The 24,782-nt window shown below is 37.0% G+C and overlaps 2 protein-coding genes across 2 annotated transcripts in view; both read right to left on the bottom strand.

The window, feature by feature from the left end:
* The window catches only part of LOC127428452 (alanine--glyoxylate aminotransferase 2, mitochondrial-like), a 28,658-nt gene extending 12,077 nt beyond the window's left edge, over positions 1-16,581 (bottom strand). Inside the window, exons 1-10 of the mRNA XM_051676838.1 lie at positions 16,333-16,581; positions 13,469-13,557; positions 13,171-13,361; positions 12,809-12,932; positions 10,423-10,517; positions 9,895-9,988; positions 9,310-9,403; positions 8,376-8,476; positions 6,835-6,927; positions 3,517-3,649 (exon numbers count right to left, since the gene is read on the bottom strand). Of these exons, the coding sequence (XP_051532798.1) occupies positions 3,517-3,649; positions 6,835-6,927; positions 8,376-8,476; positions 9,310-9,403; positions 9,895-9,988; positions 10,423-10,517; positions 12,809-12,932; positions 13,171-13,361; positions 13,469-13,557; positions 16,333-16,432 (1,114 nt within the window). The 5' untranslated portion in view covers positions 16,433-16,581. The remainder of the gene's footprint in view (positions 1-3,516; positions 3,650-6,834; positions 6,928-8,375; positions 8,477-9,309; positions 9,404-9,894; positions 9,989-10,422; positions 10,518-12,808; positions 12,933-13,170; positions 13,362-13,468; positions 13,558-16,332) is intronic.
* Positions 16,582-18,665: 2,084 nt separating this feature from the next.
* Positions 18,666-24,782, bottom strand: part of prlra (prolactin receptor a) — a 36,405-nt gene continuing 30,288 nt past the window's right edge. Inside the window, exons 8-9 of the mRNA XM_051676835.1 lie at positions 23,026-23,095; positions 18,666-22,502 (exon numbers count right to left, since the gene is read on the bottom strand). Of these exons, the coding sequence (XP_051532795.1) occupies positions 21,495-22,502; positions 23,026-23,095 (1,078 nt within the window). The 3' untranslated portion in view covers positions 18,666-21,494. The remainder of the gene's footprint in view (positions 22,503-23,025; positions 23,096-24,782) is intronic.

The raw sequence follows: 24,782 nt of genomic DNA, 5'->3' as shown, positions 1-24,782 counted from the left end.
GGCACTGTTTTGGCGGCACACGGAGGACCAATAGCATATTAGGCAGGTGGTCATAATGTTTTGGCTCATCAGTGTATGTATGTCTAACATGACCGGGGCATATTCTTTACAGTTTTCCCCCTAAAATACACACTGCTTTAAAAGAATAGTCACAAGACTTAAACATTATGTGTGTTAATTAGTGCTGTCAGTCGGTTAATTTTTTTGAAAATCACGATTAATCGCAAAACTTTTTTTTAGTTAATCCTGATTAATCACAGATTTTGAAAGTGCTGAAATTTTACACTATATATACTTATTTTCTTGTCAAAATGCATTTATTTCCATCTTAGGAAAGAAAACAAAACAATATGTAACAATATAATGCTTTATTAACATTTTCTAAACAAAGCCTTCCACAAGAAATGCACTAAAATAGAACCAATTCGAGTAACATTAAACATTTCCCAAAGTGTAAGTGGGAGGTTGACTAATTGAAAGAACTAGTTTCCCCATAGGTTGCATATTCATTGCAATAGGCATTTAATCTCTTAAACTCTGCAATATTAATCTACCGGTAGACTGCTTTGTTACAGCAATCGTGAAGCTGCGTTCATGATTTGTGTCAGGGCCAGTGCCAGCGTCAAGCTTTGAACTCACCATGAAAAGCGCTTCTAGACAAAAACGTCTCATTCTTTGTTTTCGTTAAGACTTGACTTGCTTCTGTGTTAATTAAAATGTTCCTTACAAGTCCCATCTGGGCTTGTTTTGTACATCAAATAGTGCGAAGAGCTCCTCTCTCCATCATTTTATCACTGACAGGGAAGCGTTGTCAGAAATTCTTTTATTTACTAAGATAACAACCTCCGCGCCTCTATCATAGGAGAGTATTACGACAGTGCCACCCATAGAATGTCAATGGGACCGCCGCGTTATGCTATTTTATGCTTAGCTTGTAGGATCATCTTGGTAGAAGGGCTCTGGTGCTGTGTCTTGTTTGGAAGGATGCGTCCTCCAGAGGTCGCATTTCTCGGCCGCATATGTCATCGAGGCTGTCTCGTTTCAGAAAAGCGAGTAAGACACTTCGAATGCAGCCTTCTTTGCATGAGGTGTATCCTTCGTGGGCACTCACAACCCACAATTCTTTGCTTCAACGGAAATGTCTAAAAAAAATTTGCCCGTAAATATGATGTTCAGTAATGCAAGTAATGTTAATTCCCAAGTTGAAGTACCTCAGTAGATGGGTGCAGAGTATATAATATGTATAATTATATTAATATATAATTAAAATAAAGTATTAGACTAAAAGTACACCTGTAAAATCTGTTTTCTTTTCTCTTTACATAGCACCATGTTATGTTACGTTTCCGTGTGTCCTATGAAGGCTGTCTCGTTTAAACGAGGCTTGTTTAAAGGAGGACACTCGGTATGCTGCAGCCTTCAAAGGATGCGTCCTACCTAGCATGCAGACTTCCAAACGAGTCCTTGGTATACCGAGTGTCCTCCCTTAAACAAGCCTCATTTAAACGAGACAGCCTTCGTAGGACAAACGGAAATGGAACGTAACGTGGTTGCTATGTCAGCACTCCACTCTTTAACAAGCGCGAGCGCTTTGAGTGAGAAGGGAACAAAGTACCTCTGGAAGGGAATGTATGAGGTACATTTTAGGAGAGTTATAATGATGTAAAGAGAAAAGAAAATAGATTTTACAGGTGTACTTTTAGTCTAATACTTTATACTATATTAATATAATAATATTATATACTCTGCACCCCACTCTGCACAGCCTCTGTCTGTTTGTGAATTGTGGATCAGTGTAATGACTCCGGGCGGACACATTACAAAGGTTCTGCCCTTCACACAAGTGTTTGCCATATTAACGGTAAATGCGTTAATTGCGATTAAGAAAAATTAGCACGTTAAACTTTAATTAATCACAAGCGTTAATGCGTTAATACTGACAGCTCTAGTGTTATTATGAGACCAGTGTGATAAAATCACTTACCAACCTTATCTGTATAAAGTTATATCCAATTTCCAACCCCTGTCATTACTATGTAAAAATGGTAAACATGGAAACTTTCGCATGATACTAGCAAGGATACAAGAAAGAGACGTTGTTACCTTGCTAATTCATTCTAGGTGGATAAATTCTTGCTGCATAACAAATTGCTGAATTTTACATAACACTTTAGCGTATTGTTACGAAACTTGGTATGCATCATCGGCACCTTGCTCTGAAGCTACATATAAAGAGTGGGGCCAGCGCCAACTTGTGGTCAAAAGTTATAGTGAAATGTGTAAAAATGCTTATAATGTTTGATTGATTTGGCCTATCCTCCTGTGACTGCTCTCTTTAGATTCCTTGGGTCATGTCGAGTACGATGATACCCAATTTGCCATGGTCTTCCATACTTCCTGTCTGCTTGGTTCTCGAATTGGATGGCAAGACGCCAAAAAGGATCTGAGGCTGTCTCTTGGCAATGCTTTGGCGTATTGACATGAAACTTTTTGTGCCATTGGCACCACACTCTGACAGCACCATATAAATTTGGTGACAGCGCCACCTATTGGTCAAAATAATAATCAATTGTATTGTAATATAAGCAATTCTACTTATGTTTTTTTATACCACTTTTCCTAAAATCATAATCAGTGTTGTCCAATCATACTAACTTACATGCTGTTTGTGAGCTTGGCCCCATAACTGCTGCTTGTAGGTATATTTTGATTTTTTATTGATATGTTAACAAAAATAGGAACTGCACATTTTTGGTTTTAAACTTTTCAGAATGCTTTTCAGAATGCCTTGGCCCATAGACTTCCATTGTAAATGCATTCCTGTAAACATATTTTTTTATTATATAGACAAAGTCCAAAATTATTGTGTTTTTTTCTAGCATGTCACAGATGCTCTCGATTCAGCTTGAGTTGCTTCGAACCTGGAAATTTATATTAACTGCTGTCTCACACACCACCCCAGAAGCACTGCTAAATCACTTTGGCAAGGTTTCATAGAACTTTTTGTATTAGCCCATATTCCTCACAAAAACTCAAGTCTGTAAATCCCTCTTATGTGAAACTTTTCTTCAAAGAATATCCAGCTAAGTCATAGAGCTTTTCATTGTAAAAAAAAAAATAAATTTTACTCAACCACCAGGCTTTTCAAAGGGGTAAAACTGTGAGGTGAACGCAATGGTAGGCCTTTTAAAAGCAACACGAGAGCAATTTTATTCATAATTTGTGGTTAATTTTGTTCTAAGAATAGTTTAATTGAGTGCCATGCTTGAATTAGTCTCTACTCCAATTTCTTTTAAAATAATCCCTCATTAAACTTTGAAGAATTAGACTCAGTGTGTGTACTTCATTTATAAAACACATCCAGTTTTAAATACAGTTAATTTTAGTCAATGAATGCACACATGCTAATATGTAATAAAAGCTAGAATATGCAAATCACACAATAACTTATTCTTCCTTAATTTTTAGCTACATACAGTAGCATTGTATAACATGTAGGAGTTAACTGTAGCAAACCTGCTGTGGTAACCACAGCCCCCATTGGGAAGCCATTCGCAATGCCCTTGGCCATGGTAACCATGTCAGGAATGACATCATGTCCTTGGAAACCCCAAAAGTGACTCCCTGTGCGGCCAAAACCAGTCTGAACCTGAGAGAATAATGAGAAAGTGAGGTCATTCCACACACTTGCAATAAATGAAAATAAATGTATGTAGTCGTCAAGCAGCATTTATATATTTTTTTAAATATATTTTTATATTATTGAGCCTAGAAAAAAAGGGAATAAATGATTTTTTTTGGAAGAGGTGTTTGTGTGAGAAATAAAAAAATATTTGCAGTATCACAGTTTGAGTTGGGCATTAAAAACCCCTTTCATTAAATGAGCTATGTTTGGAATAGCATACTACTTGTACTATTTCTGCAGTATCTATATGGCAGAAATAGTAAGAGTAGTATGATAGTATTCTATTCTGAAAATAAGTGATAGTGTGAGGTCATTGTCATGAGTTTATTGGCTCATTTACCTGCAATTTGGGGTGGAGCCAAGCACAGGTATATCTATTTACATTGCTAGAGTAATGTCAAATATTTTCTGGTTGCTTAACCCTTGTGTTGTGTTCATTTGTGCTAACACCTTTTGTGTTCCCGGTCAAAACTGACTGGCCCACTATGATTGTTCATATATCTCTCATATTGCATATATTATCCCAAGATATTGCATTAGATATTTTCTTTTTTAATAATTATGACTTCTTTCTTAAACACATTTTTAAAATATATTTTTAATTGATAGAAGGATTCAGTGAACTGAGTTTATACCAGGCTAGTTGGCACTTCCTGCAGAAAAAAATTAAAATAATAATAATTATGTAATAAATTAATAACCACTTGCTCGATCTAAACAAAATAGGTGTCATTTTAAAGCTTAGAGTCTGGACTTTACAATGCATATAGCTGATCCTACCAATTCTTAAATAATGCTTTTTTTATTTGCTGACAAATTAGAACTGTTTTGTTCTCATAATTTGCACATTTGTTGTCACAATGATTATAATCAGAGTTGGTTAAAAAATAAAAAAGATGGATAGTCATGCGTTCTACATTGTTGTAAAGGTCTCAATTAGTAAAATGCAATGAGCAATTTTTTTTCACTCAGAGGCCAAACTGCAGTGAGTATTGGTGTATGAAATTCCTACTGACACATAAATATAATAAACAGAGGTGTCTTTTTGTCACATTTTTCCTTATTATTTCCTGAAACATGCATATAACATAGAAAATGACATATCATAACTTACAGCAGACTATCCCGATTCAAACGAGCCCGAAAACAACATAAGATACAACCCGAATTCTAAAAAAGTTGAGACAGTATGAAAATGCTAATAAAAACAAAAGGTAGTGATTTCTAAATTATATTCACCCTTTGCTAAATTGAAAACACTACAACTACACATTATATGATGTTTTCCTTGTAAATTTCATTTTTATTTTTATGTACGGTAATTTCAAATCAGATGATTGTAACTCACTCCAAAAAAGGGCAATTTAAGACTAATAACAATTTGACAAGTTAAAATAACAAGGCGATGTGATACAGAAGTTAAACAGGTGAGGAAATCGTGTCATAGTATATAAAGAGCCTCCAAAAACAGCCTAGTCCTTCAAGAGCAAGGAGCATTCAAGACTTGCCAATTTGTCAGATGCTTTAGCAAATAATCCAGCACTTTGAGAACAATGTTCCCCAAAGACAAACTGGAAGGATTTTGGGCATATTATCCTCTACAGTGCACAATAGAGTTAAAAGATTCAAGGAATCTGGTCAAATCTCGGTGCATAAAGAGCAAGACGAAAACCACTTCTGAATGCACATGATCTCTGATCCCTCAGACATCACTGTCTTAAAATACGCCATTCATCTGTAATGGATATCATGAACATGGGCTTGGGATTACTTTAGTAAACCTTTGTTAGTCAACATCATTCACCACTGCATCCACAGATGCAAGTTGAGACTTTACTATGCAAAGCAGAAGCCCTACATCAACACTGTCCAGAAGCGCTGCCGACTTCCCTGGGCTCGGTCTCATCTTAGATGGAAAGTAGAACAGTGGAACCGTGTTTTTTGGTCCGATGAGTCCACATTTCAAAATTTTTTGAAAAACACAGCCGTTGTGTTCTCCGGGCCAAAGAGGAAAAGGACCATCCAAGCTGTTATTAGCATCAGGTCCAAAAGCCAGTGTCTGTATGGGCCAGGGATGTGTCAGTGCCCATGGCATGGGTAAATCGCACATCTGTGAGGGCACCATTAATGCAGACAGATATGTTCAAATTTTGGAGCAGCATATACTGCCATCCAGCACCGTCTTTTCCAGGGACGTCCCGGCATTTTCAGCAGGACAACTTCAAACCACATACTGGCTGAATTAGCAGAGAGTGCAGGTGCTAGATTGGCCTGCCTGCAGTCCTGACCATCTCCAATTGAGAATGTGTGGTGCATTATGAAGCACACAATACGGCAACGAAAAATTCCACTTTTTAAACTTAAATTCTTAATAAGGGTTATTAGAAGAAATGGTGATGTTTCACAGTGGTAAACACTCGACTGTCCCAACTTTTTTGGAGTGTGTTGCAATCATCCAATTTGAAATTACTGTACATAAAAACAATGAAATTCACAGGGTAAAACATCATATAATGTGTAGTTGTAGTGCTTTCAATAAAGCAATGAATATAATTTACAAATCACTCCTTTTTGTTTTTATTGTCATTTTGCATACTGTCCCAACTTTTTTGGAATTGGGGTTGTAAGTAGATCTTGAAATATTACTCAAAGGGTGTACATGGAAAGACGCAGCACAAAAGGGTGTGTGAGTTTGTGTGTGTTGTGTGCAAGGACTTTGTGTCTGCAAATACACATCCACATATGTGCTCATCTAAAAGATTGGGATGCTCCTTAACACTTAATATTTCTGTATTTTGTAGTCTAATCCATTCATTTCCAATAGCCGGTCACTTTCGACTGGGAACACCACAGGTGTAACAAAGTTTTATGAAAATGATCTAAAAAAAAATTTGTGTGTTCAGATGCTTTGTGTGAACAGTGTCATGGAATTGTATTCCAACTGGATGAAATAAACTACGGTTTTCAATAAAAACAAAAGATTAAAAAAAAAGTTTTGAAAGGAACACAATATAAGGGTTAAGGACATTTAGGAAAAGGGGAAAATTAAGCAGAAATTCCTGAGCCAATTCATCCACATACCCTCCTACCAAAACAGTATTTGGATTTGATCATGTTTATAACGGGATTTAGAACCATATTCTTCTGACCTCATCTGCTATACAGACTCCGCCTTTCTCTCGAACAAGCTGGTAGGTCTCCTTAAGGAATTTTTTAGGGTACTGAACAGCCCCACCGACACCCTACAAAAAGATTAAGATTATTATTATGATAAAACTTATAAAACTAGGACAAAACATTAATATTTTCATAACATTAATTAATAATAATAAATATAGCTGCAAGCAGCAATTACAGGGCCAAGCACTAACCACTACCTAAAGATCACATATGACAAAGCACAAACACATACAACATTACACATCACCTCAGGATGGATTTGAACCTACAACTTCCCATTCAACAGGTCACTGCACAATCCACTGGACCACAACACTGACAGTCACCAAAAGGAACATACTAAGCATAGAGCAATCACAGCCAATCATCGTAGTCACCATAATCAACTTCATATTCATGTAACTTTACAAAAAAATGAAAAACTAAATTTGACTGGAGAAAAGCCCAGAAAGCATTTAGTAAGCACAATGCAAAGATCTCCGTAACAACAGAAATTTTAATGGCTTGATTTGTCGAGGTGGGGATTCAAACCCACGAACCTTGAAACGATAAAACAGTGCTTTAACACACTGAGCTACTCAGCTGACATATCCTTTGGTGCATGGCCCCTTATTATTATTATCATTATTATTATTATTATATATTAAAACTGCAAAAGAGGGAATCTCACAAAAACAATGTTCAGGTCACAGTTTTCCCCCAAAACAAAATAAGTACATTTTGATTAAAAAAAGTGAAATTTAAATTAGTAAATGAAGTACAACAAATACTACAATAATTTATACATATGCTACTTTATATAATTTAAATAATATATCATTATTTTTGTATATTGAAAGACAACAGACCTTACAAGCACAGATAGATATCCCTGGCATTTTCAAATTATGTACTTGAAATGAGGGTTTTTCTTCTTCTTCATGGAAATAATGCAAAAAAACTTATAGACTCCTAAAATAGGCTTTATATTCTTTAAGCAAAATATGATTTCTTATTTAAAGGTGCACTCAGTAATTTGTCCCTCATTAAAAGTTTTAATTCCTAAAGACATGAATTGCAATTTTGCAATATTTGTAGGAAATCATGAGCACACATTCAAATGAGGACTCTAGTCATATCAGTAACCTTATAAAAGCTGTTTTATTCTACATGGAGAGGGTCCGCACATGGGGGCTGCCATGTTAGAATCACATGACCAGCTGAATACTACTCGCTTAATCTCAGTAACCGTCCTGTTATTTGACACTTTCACTCATTGATTAAAGTAATCATTGCTGACTATGAACACAAAATTTCTACAACGGCATCTGAAACTGAAAACTATTGATTTTAAATGATGCAGCATCCACGCCGCTAGGTGTCAGTGTAAGTCCAAGATGACACAAAGACAAAAGTTATTGAGTGCACCTTTATTTTGTTTTTGGGGTGAAATATGATCCAAACAAGTTCTTGACAGGTTTGGGTGAGATTCCCCCAAGAACATGAGTCATGAGCCCTAGAATAATCAAACCTGGATTGGTTCCCCAAAAAAAGCAGCAATGCGAGTGGGGACTGTTGTGGCAAACACGTCTTTGAGCTGATCAATATATTTATCATTGGCCTGACAGTGACCTGAGAACAGATATAAACAATTAGACATTACAGTTTATGATACATTTTATGGAAACACAGATAATACATAATAGGTCTATAACTAATCCAACTAAACTAATTATATTGTTTTTTACACATACTGTAGCTTTGAAGAGAATTGGTATGGAAATTTGCTGAATGAATGTTGTCAATGTTTGACTTGATGAGACAATTAGAACTTGAACTTTAAACACGTTTGAACACATTTTATAGGGAATCACTGGTTACATGTCAAAAAAATCTGAACTGCATCAAAAGTGAATCCACAGTTCAGACAACAATGGCCTCAGAAATTAGCTAAATCTAAAAAATGAATAAACTGTTAAATTAGAAATGATCTAAATCTGTGTCTGAATTTGCCAGAAATCTGACAAAACCTCCCTTTGGGGATGTCTGGGGACTTCCTCAATTGGAAAAGCGATTCATAAATATAGTAAATATTTCTTTGTTTTGTTTTTAAATGTAAAAAATGCCAAATAAAGCTTTTCTTGTAGGGATAAAATTAGGGTTAGTCTATAGGAATTAAAATGAGCTTTATATAAAAACAATAGAAGTTTATATGTTCTCATTTAAATAGCCAAGTAAATGCATGTGTGTGCATGTGTTTACATAACTATACTTTGGGGACAAAATTGTCCCAAAAAAGGAGCAGAATTTGACAAAACTTCCCTTTGGAGACATTCAGGGAAGTCCTAAATTGGAATAAATAAATAAAGCAAAGACCTTTTTTATGTCCTTATGTAGATGGATAGGTCAATGTATGTGTGTGTGTGTGTGTGTGTGTGTGTGTGTGTGTGTGTGTGTGTACGTACCTGGGGAGCAGCTGCACTCTCGGATGGTTTGAACAGGAGAGTCTCTACAGTGACTGCCTCCCCAGGGGCCCCTGAACACATCCGGACACATGGTCTAAAATGAACCCAGGTCACAAAGGAACAAAACTAAAAAAAAAGTAGCAAAACTTCATCTTTTGCAATGACAGATCCAACAACTCAAACATATACAATTATAAGACATACCTTAAAATGCACTGCATTCCAAATGTAACGAACAAATTAGGTTTACAAAAAAGTGACCCTCAAATTATAGATTGGCTATGTTTGGAATGGCATACTACCATACTATTCTTAGTATTCCGCAGTATAAAGTATGTATACTGTGCACAGTATACAAATTGTCTGTATCCATGGTTGTCATTGTCGTATAATAAAATTGTTGGGTCATTATTCAAACTTCATGAGATCTGACAGTAATTCTGTTACTTTTCCATTGAACACTAACACCAACACAACTTGTCTATCATGTTTCCACTCATAATGTGGTTTGAGATCTTGACTCAGAGGAAAATTACATTAAAAAGCAAGTAGTTGACAGAAATGATGTGTGGATGTCATACTTACATTGTGGCAACCCAGAGAAGAGGCGATGGGATATTTGTAAGCTGCGTTGGATGTTAGACCTGTCGCTTGTGGACTGCCACCATGATATGAACCCCTGCGCACAGAAACAAAAGTTATGCATGGTTATCTAGAGTTTTGCAGGGCGGTTTGACCTGTCACCAAGAAAGAACTTTCATGAAACATTTAACAAGTTGATTATATAATTAGGCATTGACATTAAATTGCATATAATCCTCAAATACATTATGACTGTCAGAAAGAGATCAGTGCCTTAAAGATTTCAAACAATAGTCCTTAATTATGAATGAAAATGGATTCTACTGCTTAAAGCTTTCTGCGCCACCAATCGGAATGGGTAAAATAAAGACTTTAAAAAGTATTTAAAAAAATACTTCCTCTTTAACTTAAAAAAATCAAACAAAGCATCTTTGCATGTAGTGTCATACTTACTGATTACATTCTGACCAGCATCAAAAAGGACAAAGAAATGCTGATGAAACAGAATTATTGGCAAACGAGTTCAGTCACCTGAGTGTAATGACGTCAAAATTTCCTGTATAAAGCCGCGCCATTAGCACTGCAAGGTCATTAGCCTCCGAGCCACTGTTGGTCAAATACACAACCTAGAAAGGAAGACCATCACATGTTAATGCTGCACTAAACAAACAAAGGCTATAGGCCTCATTCATTAAGCACAAGCAAAACAAATGTATGTGTAAATCATTCGAAAAAAAAAAATCTTACATAAATTGTCGCATTAAACAGCAGAAATTCAATCAGTGTTTCATTAACCCTTAAATGCATGTGTGTTTTGTCAAACATTATTACGTACTCTGGTCTTCAGAGACCAGGCATGTATATCTATCACAAATGGAACTACAAAATGTCCAGATAGTATCACATTTTCCAATAATTTTCAAGACAATTAGAAAATAGAATTTGTTCAAAGAGATCAAAGAGATGATGCAACAAATATAGAACAGGATTTGTGAGATGCAACAGGCTGTCAAACACAAATTGAGCTACAAATAACATAATCTACACATAAACTACACATAAGCTACACGAAGGTATTTTCTTAGGCACTTTTTGAGTCTAAATAGATGCACAACTTACATAATTTCAGTAGAACACTTAAATGACAATAGCCATATAATACTGTTCATGTGTTACACTTGCTATAGTTTACTTCCACATTGCTTCTTCATCAAATAGCAATGTCAAATGTAAAAAAATCAAGTCAATCACTGACACATCAGCACCATTATTGTTGGACACAATGTCTGGTGAAAATATTAACACGATGTGCCAGCAACTCCTTTAGTTGATGCCACAAGTGTACAGTAACACAGGGCTTCACTGCCATGGAGTTTAAAATATGTTGGCTGGCACCAAAATTTCAATTTTAAAAAAATGGATGAGGGACAGGGGGTGGAATGAGGTCCCAGGTCACTAAAGACCCAAGATATGCATTGAAGGGTTCATGAGGCCTTATGTTTGGAATGGCATACTGCCATACTGCTCCTAGTATTTCTGCAGTATTCAGTATGTATTTGTACACAGTACGCAAGTATTCGGTATGCATGGAACGGATCACCTACTGCATTTCACAAGTACATTTGAAAAACATTTCTGTATGAAGATAAGTTTTATTATGATTTGGTTAGTTTGTTTATACTTTTATGTTAACTTTTTATTTATTTGGTTTATTTATTAACCCCTTAAACTCTATGTTTAAAACCCCCTGTATACATAAGTCAGGCATATGAGATATCATTTGAAAGCTTAGAATCGGAACTGTTCAGAGATAACCATCACATCTGAATTTATGCTACATCAAATAACAAAATAAGACCTCAAAAAATGTGTGTAGTAAAATAGCGAGGTCATGGGGTAGAAATATTTATATGAAAATAAAAGTCTTTCACATAGCACCTAAATGGAAAAGACCATGAAAGCTCTCATTCTCAGGAATGTGACTGTACAGATTATTTTCTTGCCCTAGAAAATCTTTTGAAAGATTTTCAAAAGAATCACAGAGTGAAATATGATTTCTGTAAGTCATTAATTAAATACAATCGTTTCCCAAGTAGCCAAACATTTTATCTGCTTTTACCTTAGGTACCTTTTACCTAAAATTGCCATTTTTTACTTGTCTGTGAGCTTGATTATCTGAATAATCCAATGTTAATCTTAGATATCCAGAACAAAATATGCCATCCAGCAGGAAAAGCATGCTAAACAAATCATCAGAAAAATATGTTTTCGACTATTTCTAGTCTACTAAGAGATCGATATATTCGATAAAACAACGAGGGTGGTGCTTGAACTGAAAATTAGACTGAATGTCTATGGACAAGCACATCTGTGAGGAGTAAAATGCGTTAGAGAGCCACCTACATTTCAGATCTGTATATTGTGATATTGATATCACCATGTTCTTGCCATGAAAAAGCCTTTGGTACAGATATGGCATTAAACAATAAAATACATAATACGTACCTACTACTACATTTCCCAAAACATCCAGTACACAACAGGGCACAAATTCTGTATTCCACAATGTGGAATGCATTCAACTTGACCTTCCATTTCTAGTGTGACAAATAAACCAAAGTAATATTAGCCATGATGTTTAACATCTCCTTCTTGACTCATTATTTGATTAGAGTAAATACAAATTGGATACACAATAACCATTTTTATTTCCATGAGCATAACTGGACATCACTCGCTGAATTAAACAGGCACATAGTGAGATCATGTGGCTTCAATGTAGAATAATACTGTTTGAAATGTTTATTGTTGCATAATGTGTACTGCTTCAAATTATTTTTTTTAAACATAGTATGCAGAATTTAGTGTGTACTGTGCAGTATCAAGTGCCCTATCAAGCAGTTGGATGATAGCGTACCTTTAGTGGATCTGGCAGTAGGGAGGCCAGTTTCTCTGCATACTCCTGCATTTGTGGGTACACATAGATGGGAGTCGTGTGCCATAGACGCTTTAACTGTTTCTCTGCTGCCTCAGTGACTTTCCTGTGATCACATGCACACTTCTGATTTGATTTTAGAAATAATACAATTTCATAAACACAATTAACAGCAGCTTATGTCAGACTTACGCCAAGAAAATGTTGTCACAAGTGAATAAACATCAATCTTATTACAGCTTATTATTTTATTTTATGTCAAGCAAACTGTATAGCAAAATTCCCACATAAACTAATAAAATTGCCACATGGCAACAAATCGGACAAAACCAAAAGCCCCTTACGGGTGACAGTGTCCTACACTGACGGTGGCCACTCCTGCAAATAAGTCCAGATAGCGCCTTCCATCCACATCCCACAGCCACTGCATGTAGCCCTGGTTTATGAAGACTGGCTTTTTGTAGTATGTTACCTTCATGGTCATGGGATTGCAGCTGTGTTTCCTGATCTCTAGTAGGCGCTCTTTAGACATGCCCTTAAATGTATAATGACAGTGAAGTTTAATAACTGAGGGTAATTCATAATAATGGATAATTATTGAATCCATAATGTACTGTATCTCCATAAACATGAACTTCTTACCTGGTATGGTTCGGGTCTAAAGTCACATAGGGGCATCTCGGGAAGCTCAGGTGGTGGGTGTTTCACCGCTGATTTTTGACATAGCACACCTGGGCAGAGGTACATTATTCAGAGCATTTAGAAATCCATAGGGACAGTCATGTGAAATGGTACTTCCTGCCAGCTCATCTGCAGGGAGGCTATTTTTATCCTTTTAAGCTGTAAGAAAGCCCTATCCTGAGGCATGGTCACCTTGCATGAGTTGACACAGTACAGAGAAGAATGTAAACAGTGTAGATTTATTCATTTAGCAGAGACTTTTATACAAATTGACTTAAATGAGGATTAATGAATCAAAAGCGACTCACCCTTGGGCCAAAGTAACATGAGAATCAAATAAATACTAATAGTGCCATGATCTTACAATGATTTTTTGACATTGTACTGTCCTAACAACATTGTCTGTCCATCCATCTGTCATTCTGTTTGTCTGTTTGTCTGTCTGTCTATCTATCTATCTATCATTATAGCGACCACGAGGAGGTTACCCCATGTGACTCTACCCTCCCTAGCAACCGGGCCAATTTAGTTACTTAGGAGACCTGGCTGGAGTCACTCAGCACGCCCTGGATTCGAACTCGCGACTCGAGGGGTGATAGTCAGCGTCAATACTCGCCGAGCTACCCAGGCCCACTTGAAAATGCATATCTGAGCAAAAACCAAGTCAAGATCTGGCGAAGGCTATAAAAAATTTTCGGCTGCATTGAAGGTTCCCAAGAGCACAGTGGCCTCCATAATTCTTAAATGGAAGAAGTACTTTTCATAGCACCAAACTGAGCAATTGGGGGAGAAGGGCCTTGGTAAGAGAGGTGACCAAGAACCCGATGGGCACTCTGGTTGAGCTCCAGAGATCATGTGTGCAGATGGGAGAAACTTGCTGTAGGACAATCATCACTGCAACACTCTACCGATCTGGGCTTTATGGCAGAATAGCCAGATGTCAAACGTTTGGTTGCGAATAGTCAACTGGGGCACAAAAAACGCATGGAGAAGAAAAGGCGCAAACTAACTGCAAAAGACTTGAGAAGAATTATAGATGAAGCTACCAGGAACCCATTATCCTCCAATGCTACCATATTCCAGAAGTGCAACCTACCTGAAGAGTCCAGAAGTACAAGGTGCCAAGTGCTCAGAGACATGGCCAAGGTCAAGAAGGCTGAAACACGACCACCACTGAATATATTCACAAGTTGAAGCGTCAAGATTGGGCAAAGAAGACAGATTTTTCAAAGGTTTTATGGACAGATGAAATGAGAGTGACTCTTGATGGACCAGATGGATGGGCCCGTGGCTGGATCACTAATGGACACAGGGCACCACTTTGAGTCAGGTGCCAGCAAGGTGGAGGAGGGGTACCGGTATGGGCTGCTATCATTAAGGATGAGGTAGTTGGACCTTTTCGAGTTGAAGATGGACTGAAACTCAACTCTCAAACCTACTGCCAGTTTCTGGAAAGTACTTTCTTCAAGCAGTGGTACAGGAAGAAGTCCTCAGCATTCAAGAAGGCCATGATGTTTATGCAGGACAATGCTCCATCACACGCATCCAAGTACTCCACTGCTTGGCTAGCCAGCAAGGGCATCAAAGATGCCCAAATAATGACTTGGCCCCCTTCCTCACCTGACTTAAATCCTACTGAGAACTTGTGGGTCCTTCTCAAATGTGAGATTTAAATTGAGGGAAGACAATACACCTCTTTGAACAGCATTTGGGAGGCTGTGGTTGCTGCTTCAGCAAAAGTTGAACAGATCAAGAAACTGACAGACTCCATGGATGGAAGGCTCATGGCAGTTATTGAAAAGAAGGGTGGCTATATTGGTAACTGAATATTTTTGAAAGGCCAAAAATTGTATTTAATTGTCATTTTGTGTTACTTATTTGTTGCACCTACTCTAAAAATTGAGAATAAACAATTGAGTTTGGAGAAATTCTTTTTGTAATTTAGTTGCCTAATAATTGTGCACACTAATATAGTTGCCTAATAATAGTGCACGCTTATATATTCCCCTGAGAAAGACAAAACTCACTTTTTCTTTGTTAAACATTCAGGTTTGATGTTCAATAACATTTTGAATTGATTGAGAGCATTTTGTTTGTTCAACAATAAAATTAATCCCGAGGAATACAATTTGCATAATAATTGGGCACGCAGTGTATTTGTCTGTCTGTCTGTCCATCGTTCGATTCTATTCAGCTCATATTATTACACATGCAAGTTCATAATGTTATGAACCACATCCACCCAGTTTTAGCAATAAATGAGTTAATACGCGTTATTAATAAAAACTGTATATCCTTTCTTATATGCTAAAATGAGAACTTTCCTGACCCATGACTTATTTAAAAAAAAAGAAAAAAAAAAAAGAAAAAAAAAACATTTTTGTTAAAAATATATTTATTTTAATTTTTTCGATTATTTGTCTTCTTTATCTTATTTATGTATACATTTTGGATGGTTTATACATATTTTTGTATTTCATTTTTTTATATTTTTTTTTCTTCACCTGTACTTGTCTTTATGATTGTATTCATACATTGTTTGATCTTATTGAACATTTATATAGAAAAAACTCCAGTTTTACCACCATTTGTGTACTTTTCAGACGGTCCCTTACCACACTCTCCACAGTATTAGCACGTTTTAGCACAATGTGGGGACTTTTCAGACAGTCCCTTAGCCACATTAGGCAAATTTTCCAACTTGTATCAATGTTAAATTGGCGATTTGCGACGATTTCACCGTGAAGCCATCTGACCAGCTTAAATTCGGGCATTATTTTACTATTGGTGTGACTTTAAATGTTGATAAAAACGTGCAGTCTTACCGCTTCCCCTGTGGAATTTCACAAGCACGTCCACTGCATTCCATGAGTCTGTTATCCCGAGCAAACACTGTCTGTTCCGACAAGACAAAACTTTGTACATTATTGCTGTTTTTCTTTTCTTTTCTTTTCTTTTCTTTTCTTTCTTTTCTTCTTCTTCTTTTTTTTTTTTTTCTTCACAGCGAAGACAAGTTCAGAGGCAATGGATTCTTTCCCCAAAAGTGAGTGTTTGGGGTGGACGCAAATTCAGCCAATGATATCTGAGGGTAAAGTCTAAATACATTCTAGACACGACCTGTTTATCTGAAAAGAAAAAAGTGTAGTCTGTCATCCGATGAACTTGACATTCATTTAGACAGAGTTATCTTATCTGCTTATCTTAAGCTTTATGGCCAAATGTATCTTTCCTTTAAAATCTAAGGAATTTAAAGCTGTTTCATCAGGAGTCAAATAAAAATATACTTATTTTAAAGTTTATTTGGTAGCTTGTTTTCGTGTTGTTGTTTACATTAGTTGTCTCTTCCAGATAATTTTCTTTAGTAGACATATGCAGTAATAAAACATTATTAATATAATATAGTTAATATTTGACTGGTGTAAAGCAGGCATATGGCTTTTTATATTTGTAGCTGGCAAAGTGGGCATGAACTTTTTTTTTAATTCAAATTGAAGATTTAATGATAAACGTTTAAATGAATGTGTAAAAGTGCATTTTAAGATGCTTTAAATGGTCACCATTTTCTTTTACATTTTTCACAATTTTTAAGTACTTTTAGCTTCTTTTTTTGCAGTTTACTTAAATACACCTGTGGTGTGGCAAAATTAATTTTTAAAAGTATAGAAATATTCCATTTAGTCTCTCAATTAATATAGGGCCTTAAACGTATGTATGATAGATCATCATTCAGGCACATGGTTTCTCTTACCACTGCTACGCTGATGACACGCAACTCTACTTGTCTTTCCAGCCCAACGACACCACAGCGACTGCTCGAATTTCTGCCTGCCTGGCGGACATCTCGGCCTGGATGAAGGATGCAACTCAACCCAGCCAAGACTGAACTCCTTGTCTTTCCAGCCAACCCTGCTGTTGAACACAACATCACCGCGCAGCTGGGTGCAACTACAGTAACGCCTTCCAAATCGGTCAGAAATCTAGGGGTAACCATCGACAACAGACTAAATTTCACAGACCAAATCTCAAAGACCGCAAGATCATGTAGATTTACACTCTACAATATCAGGAAGATAAGACCCTTCCTCTCTGAACATGCCACACAACTGCTTGTCCAGTCACTTGTCATAACTAGACTGGACTACTGTAACTCTCTCATTGCAGGCCTCCCTGCATTTGCAATTAGACCCCTGCAAATGATCCAGAATGCAGCATAACGTCTGGTCTTTAATGAACCAAAGAGAGCATGTTACACCACTCCTTGTCTCTCTCCACTGGCTGGTTGATGCACGTATCAAATTCAAGGCTCTGATGCTGGCATACAGAACAGTCACTGGGTCTGCTCCAGCATACCTAAAATCATTTATGCAGAGCTACGCGCCCACTAGAAGCCTGCGGTCGACTAAGGAACGTCGCCTTGTTGTACCAACACAAAGAGGCACCAAAACACTTTCCCAGACTTTCAGCTTCATCGTACCACGTTGGTGGAACGACCTTCCCAACTCCATCCGTGAAGCTGACTCACTTCCTGTCTTCAAAAACGACTAAAAACACATCTTTTCCTTGTGCATTTAACCAGTCATTAAAAAAATAAAATAATAATTTCTGTTGCACTTTATTCTGTTTTGAATACTATTATGATACTAGTGATACTTTGTAATACAGCACTTTTCATACCACTGTCACTGTCTCCTAAGATGATTCGCTTATGTTTTCCTCTCTTGTAAGTCGCTTTGGATAAAAGCATCTGCCAAATGAATAAATGTAAATGTAAATGTGATAGTCAGATAGAAAATATCTGAAAATTGTAAAGCTTAATTATTTACAAATTATACACTTTTATACTAATTTTTAGAGCTAACACCCAAAACCCCTTAAATTGCCTATTTTTAAAAATGTACCAACATAAATATCTAAAATATTAGATATGTAAGTTTATTTATCATTCAAAAAATTATATTCATTTTAATTAACCTGACATCTTCCGCACTCAAAATATAGCTTTAGTGAAGTGAAGATTACATCAATTTAATTTCCACTAACATTATTTTCCACTAAGAAATCTATGGGTACATACAGTTGGCTGTTTGTTTTTGGTAGGTTGTGTTTTGTGGCTAAATAAAACCAATAATTCTGAGAAAAAATACTCCAGCACACCTGCAACGATCTGACAATGTGTTTAATGGTTTCGCTCTATGCCATAGCACAAAGAAAACTGTTTATTATAAGCATAACACAATAAGGATGTATTACACAAAATGCATATCAATTGATGTACATGAAGTAATAGGTTAACATCACATGTGTAATTTCAGCACCATCAGTGACAGCATTATTTGAACATACATTTCACTCTTAGTGTATAACAAATGCCATTTTGTAAATCTCAACAATTTGAACATTGTTAAATGCGACAAACTTATTTAAGGTTCGGTAGAATGAGATTCAAACTGATTTCAGTAGGAAAGATTTAAACATCAGAGTCAAAATCTCAGATCTCACATTCTGAACTTTCTCTTGGGTTCATACATTCCAGTTTATCATTACAAACCATTCCTAGGTGTCATCTTAAATTAGATATTGTTATGCACATACATAGAGTACATTTGTTGATTTGCTGTTGCATTAGATGTAAAACTATTTTAAAAAGTTGTATAACATAGTATTTTTGCATAAGAAATATGATGCCTTTCTTATCTATGCAGAATGATTGTGCATGGAAATATAATTTACAACTGGTGAACAACACAGAAATCATAAAATGTCACATTATTCAAAAATCAACAGTTAATGTAGGATGATGCATGTATGGCTTAGGCAAATCTTAAAAAATACATTTTATTTATTTTTTATTTTTTTAAGTTAAATTTTCTATAGGTTTCATGTACTATTACATGTTATACATAACAGTTTATTCCTTTGTATTTTCACAATTATATGTAAATGCAACTTTAAATGTAGACATAAATACATCTTTAGAAAATCACTTCCAAAAATACATTCTGGTCCTCTTTCCTTAGAGATTTATGCATAATATAAGGCCACATGTGTGGGTCAGAGGTTGATTTTTGCACTGGCAAAGGCTAAATATTCATCAATTTGTCTCTGTGTAACTCATTATACATGGCTAAAGAGGCTTTATTTTATAATAACTATGTGGTTGTTTTTGGATGAAAGTATATACTGTATGCTATCCCTTGAATTTTGTGTTTTTTATACATAATACATAATTCTTAACACCTCTGACAATAGAATATACAAATTGAAAAATGTAATGTATAGATTTGGAAAAATAGATTCTCATAGGGTTAACATTTATATGAAAGCACACACACACACACACACTTACACTCACATTTTTGAGCATTGACAGTGATAACGCACTGTAGCATATTTGGGAAAATTTGTATTAATAATATGCTGGCAGTTTATAATTTTTCATTTTTCACTGGTTGTGCTTTTGTGCTCAAACATTTATAAAACATACTTCACATTCAGCAGGAGAGTTTAAGTGAGTTTACCTTCACCTGAGAGTTGTATATCTTAAAGGCAAATTCTCTAAAATTACAATAGTTTACAATCAGTTCAAATCCCTTTTCATGTATTCACTTTTGCATTAGTGTAACATTAATCCATAATGACATATTTTAGACTGTATGGCTGAGATTATACAATGTTTTAGAATGGACTGAAATTTGTTTCACAAAATGAATAACATTAGGATTGCAATAGGATTAAACCAACTTGAATGGCAAAGAATGCTCTCTTGTTTATATAATATGCATACTGGAAGTTTCAGGTAATTGTAATTATGCGTAAAAATGTGTTTAAATATGGAGTGAATATTGAACCCCACCAAGCATAAACTTGATACTGGGAGTAGGTTTTGGCAATACTCAACAAATATGTATATAAAATATTCCATGTACATTATAGCAACTGACCGCTGTTTTTAGTCTACGAGTGAATAATCGTATAAAAAAAAACAAAACTGTGGTTTCGAACACGTAACAGTGCCATGATGAACAATACATTTACAATAACATAATGCATAGTGGATTGCTGAGCGCAACTATGCTAAGTGCTAAGTTTTCAAATCTCATAACATTAATAAAGTCAACATGAAACTGTACTTGCAAGCCATTTTACTTCTGTAATATGACATATTTCTAATTGAAACAAGACTTTCAATAAGGAAAAGAAATGTAGGACGAAACAGATTCTATCCATTAGGAATTGATTGGATTGTGACAAGTGGGCATGATGTACCAGAATGGAGCCAGACATGAAGGCAAGTTTACTAAAACAATATCTACATGCAGTGGCTATTTGGCTGTTAGTAAATGTTATCCAAAAGTTTGGAGGCCTAGCTGATGTCAGCAGAAATGAAAATCTGTTTCAGAGACGGAGCCAAATTCTTTGGAATTGCGTGCATCGATGAATCGCATACAAGACCGGAAAAGTGTTTAATGAAACTAAATGGGGTAAATTTTGATTTCATGTAGACTTTAAAGACTTTGATTTCAAAATAATTCTTTCACATATAAAGAAAGCAAAAATGTGGTGTATTAAGTGCCACTTCTACATCAAAGTACATCTGTAAAACTAAATCGGTGGCTTCATTTGGTTTTGTATATGACAAACCCACAGATAGAAGCATGTGGAGGTCATTTTCACAGTGATCGCATATCACAGCTTTTTTCAACACACAAAACTGTTTACAGGACAAAGACTTGTCCAGATCTCAAACAAGACCACTCTTTATGCTTAAGTATAATCTTATCTCTTAAAAGTAAATATAATTTGTATAAATATTTAAAAAAATAATTATTAAACCTCAAGAGCTGGAAAGGAGCAAATCGCTTCTTTGAGGGCTTGGTTTGAGCTTGTTGTCAGTCTTCTGTCTGACTGATATGAAAACCTCAATAGTTTTGAATTTCATGGTCAGCTTATTGTTTTTGTCGCATTCAGGGCATTGGACGGTTATGTGCTAGTAGGACGGCATCAAGATTGTTGAGTCCACATAACCATTTCCCATCAGCCTCATTCCCTCCTGTGGCATCAGACTGTACGATTGGTGGATGCCAGGTTTGCAAGTGTGAAGCTGTTGTTGTTGTTGAGTTAGGCATTGATCTGCCTGGCTGTCAAAATCCTGACTGTAATCGTCCAGGCACTGAGGAGACATTTCTCTCTGCAGTAATAGCATATTGTTTGATGTCACCTCTTTGACCTTGCTGTAGTCCTCCCCAGTGCGATCAGAACTCTCAAGTTCACGGTTGTGGTCGGAAAGAGGCCTTAGGAGGAGCATATACTCAGGGTTCACCCTCTGTACCTCAACGTATTCCAAGGAACGTGATGGTGGTATGCTAGCGGCCTGAGTTTCCACCTTATGTTCATTGCTGTCCAGGTTGAATTGGTTGTAGCTTTGGGAATGTCGGCAGGGTGGCTTGCTGAAATGGCTTTCATGTGGTGGGATGTCTTGATGTTGGAGCTGGTGGTAGTTGCTTGGTTTTGCACATGGTGTAGAGATGCTGAGAATCTCCGGGACGCTGTGGTACGCTGGTTTGGCAGCTTCTACTTGGTAGTGCTGGTGAGGTTGTGATTGAGGAGAGGAGAACACAACGGGCCACGTCTTGACGCGTCCATCGACTGATTCCGGAGAACCAGGTTCAGGATCCTGGCTTTCACTGCTCTCCATAGATGCCCAGCTTGTTTCTCCATGCTGGCTGTACTGCTGCTGGTCAGTTCTGGCTAATTCCCGTCCATCTATGCATTTCTCCAGAAGCAGTGTGCGACTGTCACAGCTGCCCCTGCCGGAGTCGCTGTCCGATGGGCTTTTGGACTTTATGCCTTCTGATACATCTTTTCCATCCAGCACCAACTGCTGTTCCTCGTTGTCGTAGACCTCAAGATACTCTACCAACAAGTCGTCATAATCGGTGGTTGGAGGGAAACCCTGTATGACCAGAGCATTGAAAACTTCCTCTGACTTCCCGCTCTGTAGAGAAAAGAAGTGTGATGTGAAGCCATTTTAGAGACAATTTTAAAAGGTTGTAATGAACATTTTTCATTACACAGATAACACATACAGTATGTAAGTACATTTAGCGTGTGATGGAGAATGAAGACGATCAAAGACAACTGTGGTAATACTTCGCAGATAAACATGTCCTGAACTGCCTCATAAGTGCAATTAAAAACTTGGCACGAACAAAGAGGATGATGAAAAAGATAGTAAAACCTTTCAAGAAATTGATTTCAGATCATGCCCCATGCAGGGCTGATGAACTTGTAAGACGCTTTAAGGGGTATAAGAATCATTATAGCTTGACTTCTGATGTATTTGGTGCCATGGAAAATTACTTGCTAGGGTAATGTAACAAAATACTTCAAATTCAGGTATCAAGCATCGCTTTTTCTCAGCGTATTACCCATACTTAGGGTTAGGGATTTGAACAAACCCCTTAAAAAACGGGCCTTAGAAATTGCCATGGTGCCTGAGCAAACAATCTTGTTATTACCTTTAGCAGCTGTTTGTCGAATCCTTTGATTTTTGGTCCAGGCACAGGAGGCAGCAAACACAGCTTCACACTGAACACAAATATAAAAACATTTCATTGTGATGTTAAAAGTTGATATTTAGTGAATTCAAGCTTTATGACATGACTAAATTACAAAAGTTAATGCAAAATGGTAAGGGACAGTTCCCCCCAAAATTAACATTCATCATTCCACTCCATTTTTCCGAAACATAAATTTCTCTCTTCTGTGGGGCACAAAAGTAGATGCAGAATGTTATCCTCAGTCACCATTCAGTTTTATTGCATCTTGTTTCCATATACAGTGCATCCGGAAAGTATTCACAGCGCTTCAATTTTTCCACATTTTGTTATGTTGCAGTCTTATTCCAAAATGGATTAAATTCATTATTTTCTTCAAAATTCTACAAACAATACCCCATAATGACAACATGAAAGAAGTTTGTTTGAAATCTTTGCAAATGTATTAAAAAAAAATGAAAAAAAAAATGAAAAAATCGCATGTACATAAGTATTCACAGCCTTTGCTCAATACTTTGTTGAAGCACCTTTGGCACCAATTACAGCCTCAAGTCTTTTTGAGTATGATGCTACAAGCTTGGCACACCTATTTTTGGGCAGTTTCTCCCATTCGTCTTTGCAGGACCTCTCAAGCTCCATCAGGTTGGATGGGGAGCGTCGGTGCACAGCCATTTTCAGATGTTCAATCGGGTTCAAGTCTGGGCTCTGGCTGGGCCACTTAAGGACATTCACAGTTGTCCCGGAGCCACTCCTTTGTTATCTTGGCTGTGTGCTTAGGGTCGCTGTCCTGTTGGAAGATGAACCTTCGCCCCAGTCTGAGGTCCAGAGCGCTCTGGAGCAGGTTTTCATCAAGGATGTCTCCGTACATTGCTGCATTCATCTTTCTCTCGATCCTGATTAGTCTCCCAGTTCCTGCCACTGAAAAACATCCCCACAGCATGATGCTGCCACCACCATGCTTCAGTGTAGGTATGGTATTGGCCAGATGATGAGCGGTGCCTGGTTTCCTCCAGACATGACGCTCGCCATTCAGGCCAAAGAGTTCAATCTTTGTTTCTCATGGTCTGAACTAGAGTCCTTCAGGTCCTTTTGGCAAACTCCAGGCAGGCTGTCATGTGCCTTTTACTGAGGAGTGGCTTCCGTCTGGCCACTCTACCATACAGGCCTGATTGGTGGAGTGCTGCAGAGATGGTTGTTCTTCTGGAAGGTTCTCCTCTCTCCACAGAGAAATGCCGGAGCTCTGTCAGAGTGACCATCGGGTTCTTGGTCACCTCCCTGACTAAGGCCCTTCTCCCCCGATCGCTCAGTTTGGCCAGGCGGCCAGCTCTAGGAAGAGTCCTGGTGGTTCCAAACTTCTTCCATTTACAGATGATGGAGGCCACTGTGCTCATTGGGACCTTCAATGCTGCAGAAATTTTTCTGTACCCTTCCCCAGATCTGAGCCTCGATACAATCCTGTCTCGGAGGTCTACAGACAATTCCTTGGACTTCATGGCTTGGTTTGTGCTCTGACATGCACTGTTAACTGTGGGACCTTATATAGACAGGTGTGTGCCTTTCCAAATCAAGTCCAATCAACTGAATTTACCACAGATGGACTCCAATCAAGTTGTAGAAACATCTCAAGGATGATCAGTGGAAACAGGATGCACCTGAGCTCAATTTTGAGTGTCATGGCAAAGGCTGTGAATACTTATGTACATGTGATTTTTTTCATT

The sequence above is a fragment of the Myxocyprinus asiaticus genome, chromosome 38 (genome assembly GCF_019703515.2).
Source record: "Myxocyprinus asiaticus isolate MX2 ecotype Aquarium Trade chromosome 38, UBuf_Myxa_2, whole genome shotgun sequence".
Lineage (NCBI taxonomy): Eukaryota > Metazoa > Chordata > Actinopteri > Cypriniformes > Catostomidae > Myxocyprinus > Myxocyprinus asiaticus.
This window is presented reverse-complemented; position numbering and strand designations above follow the sequence as displayed.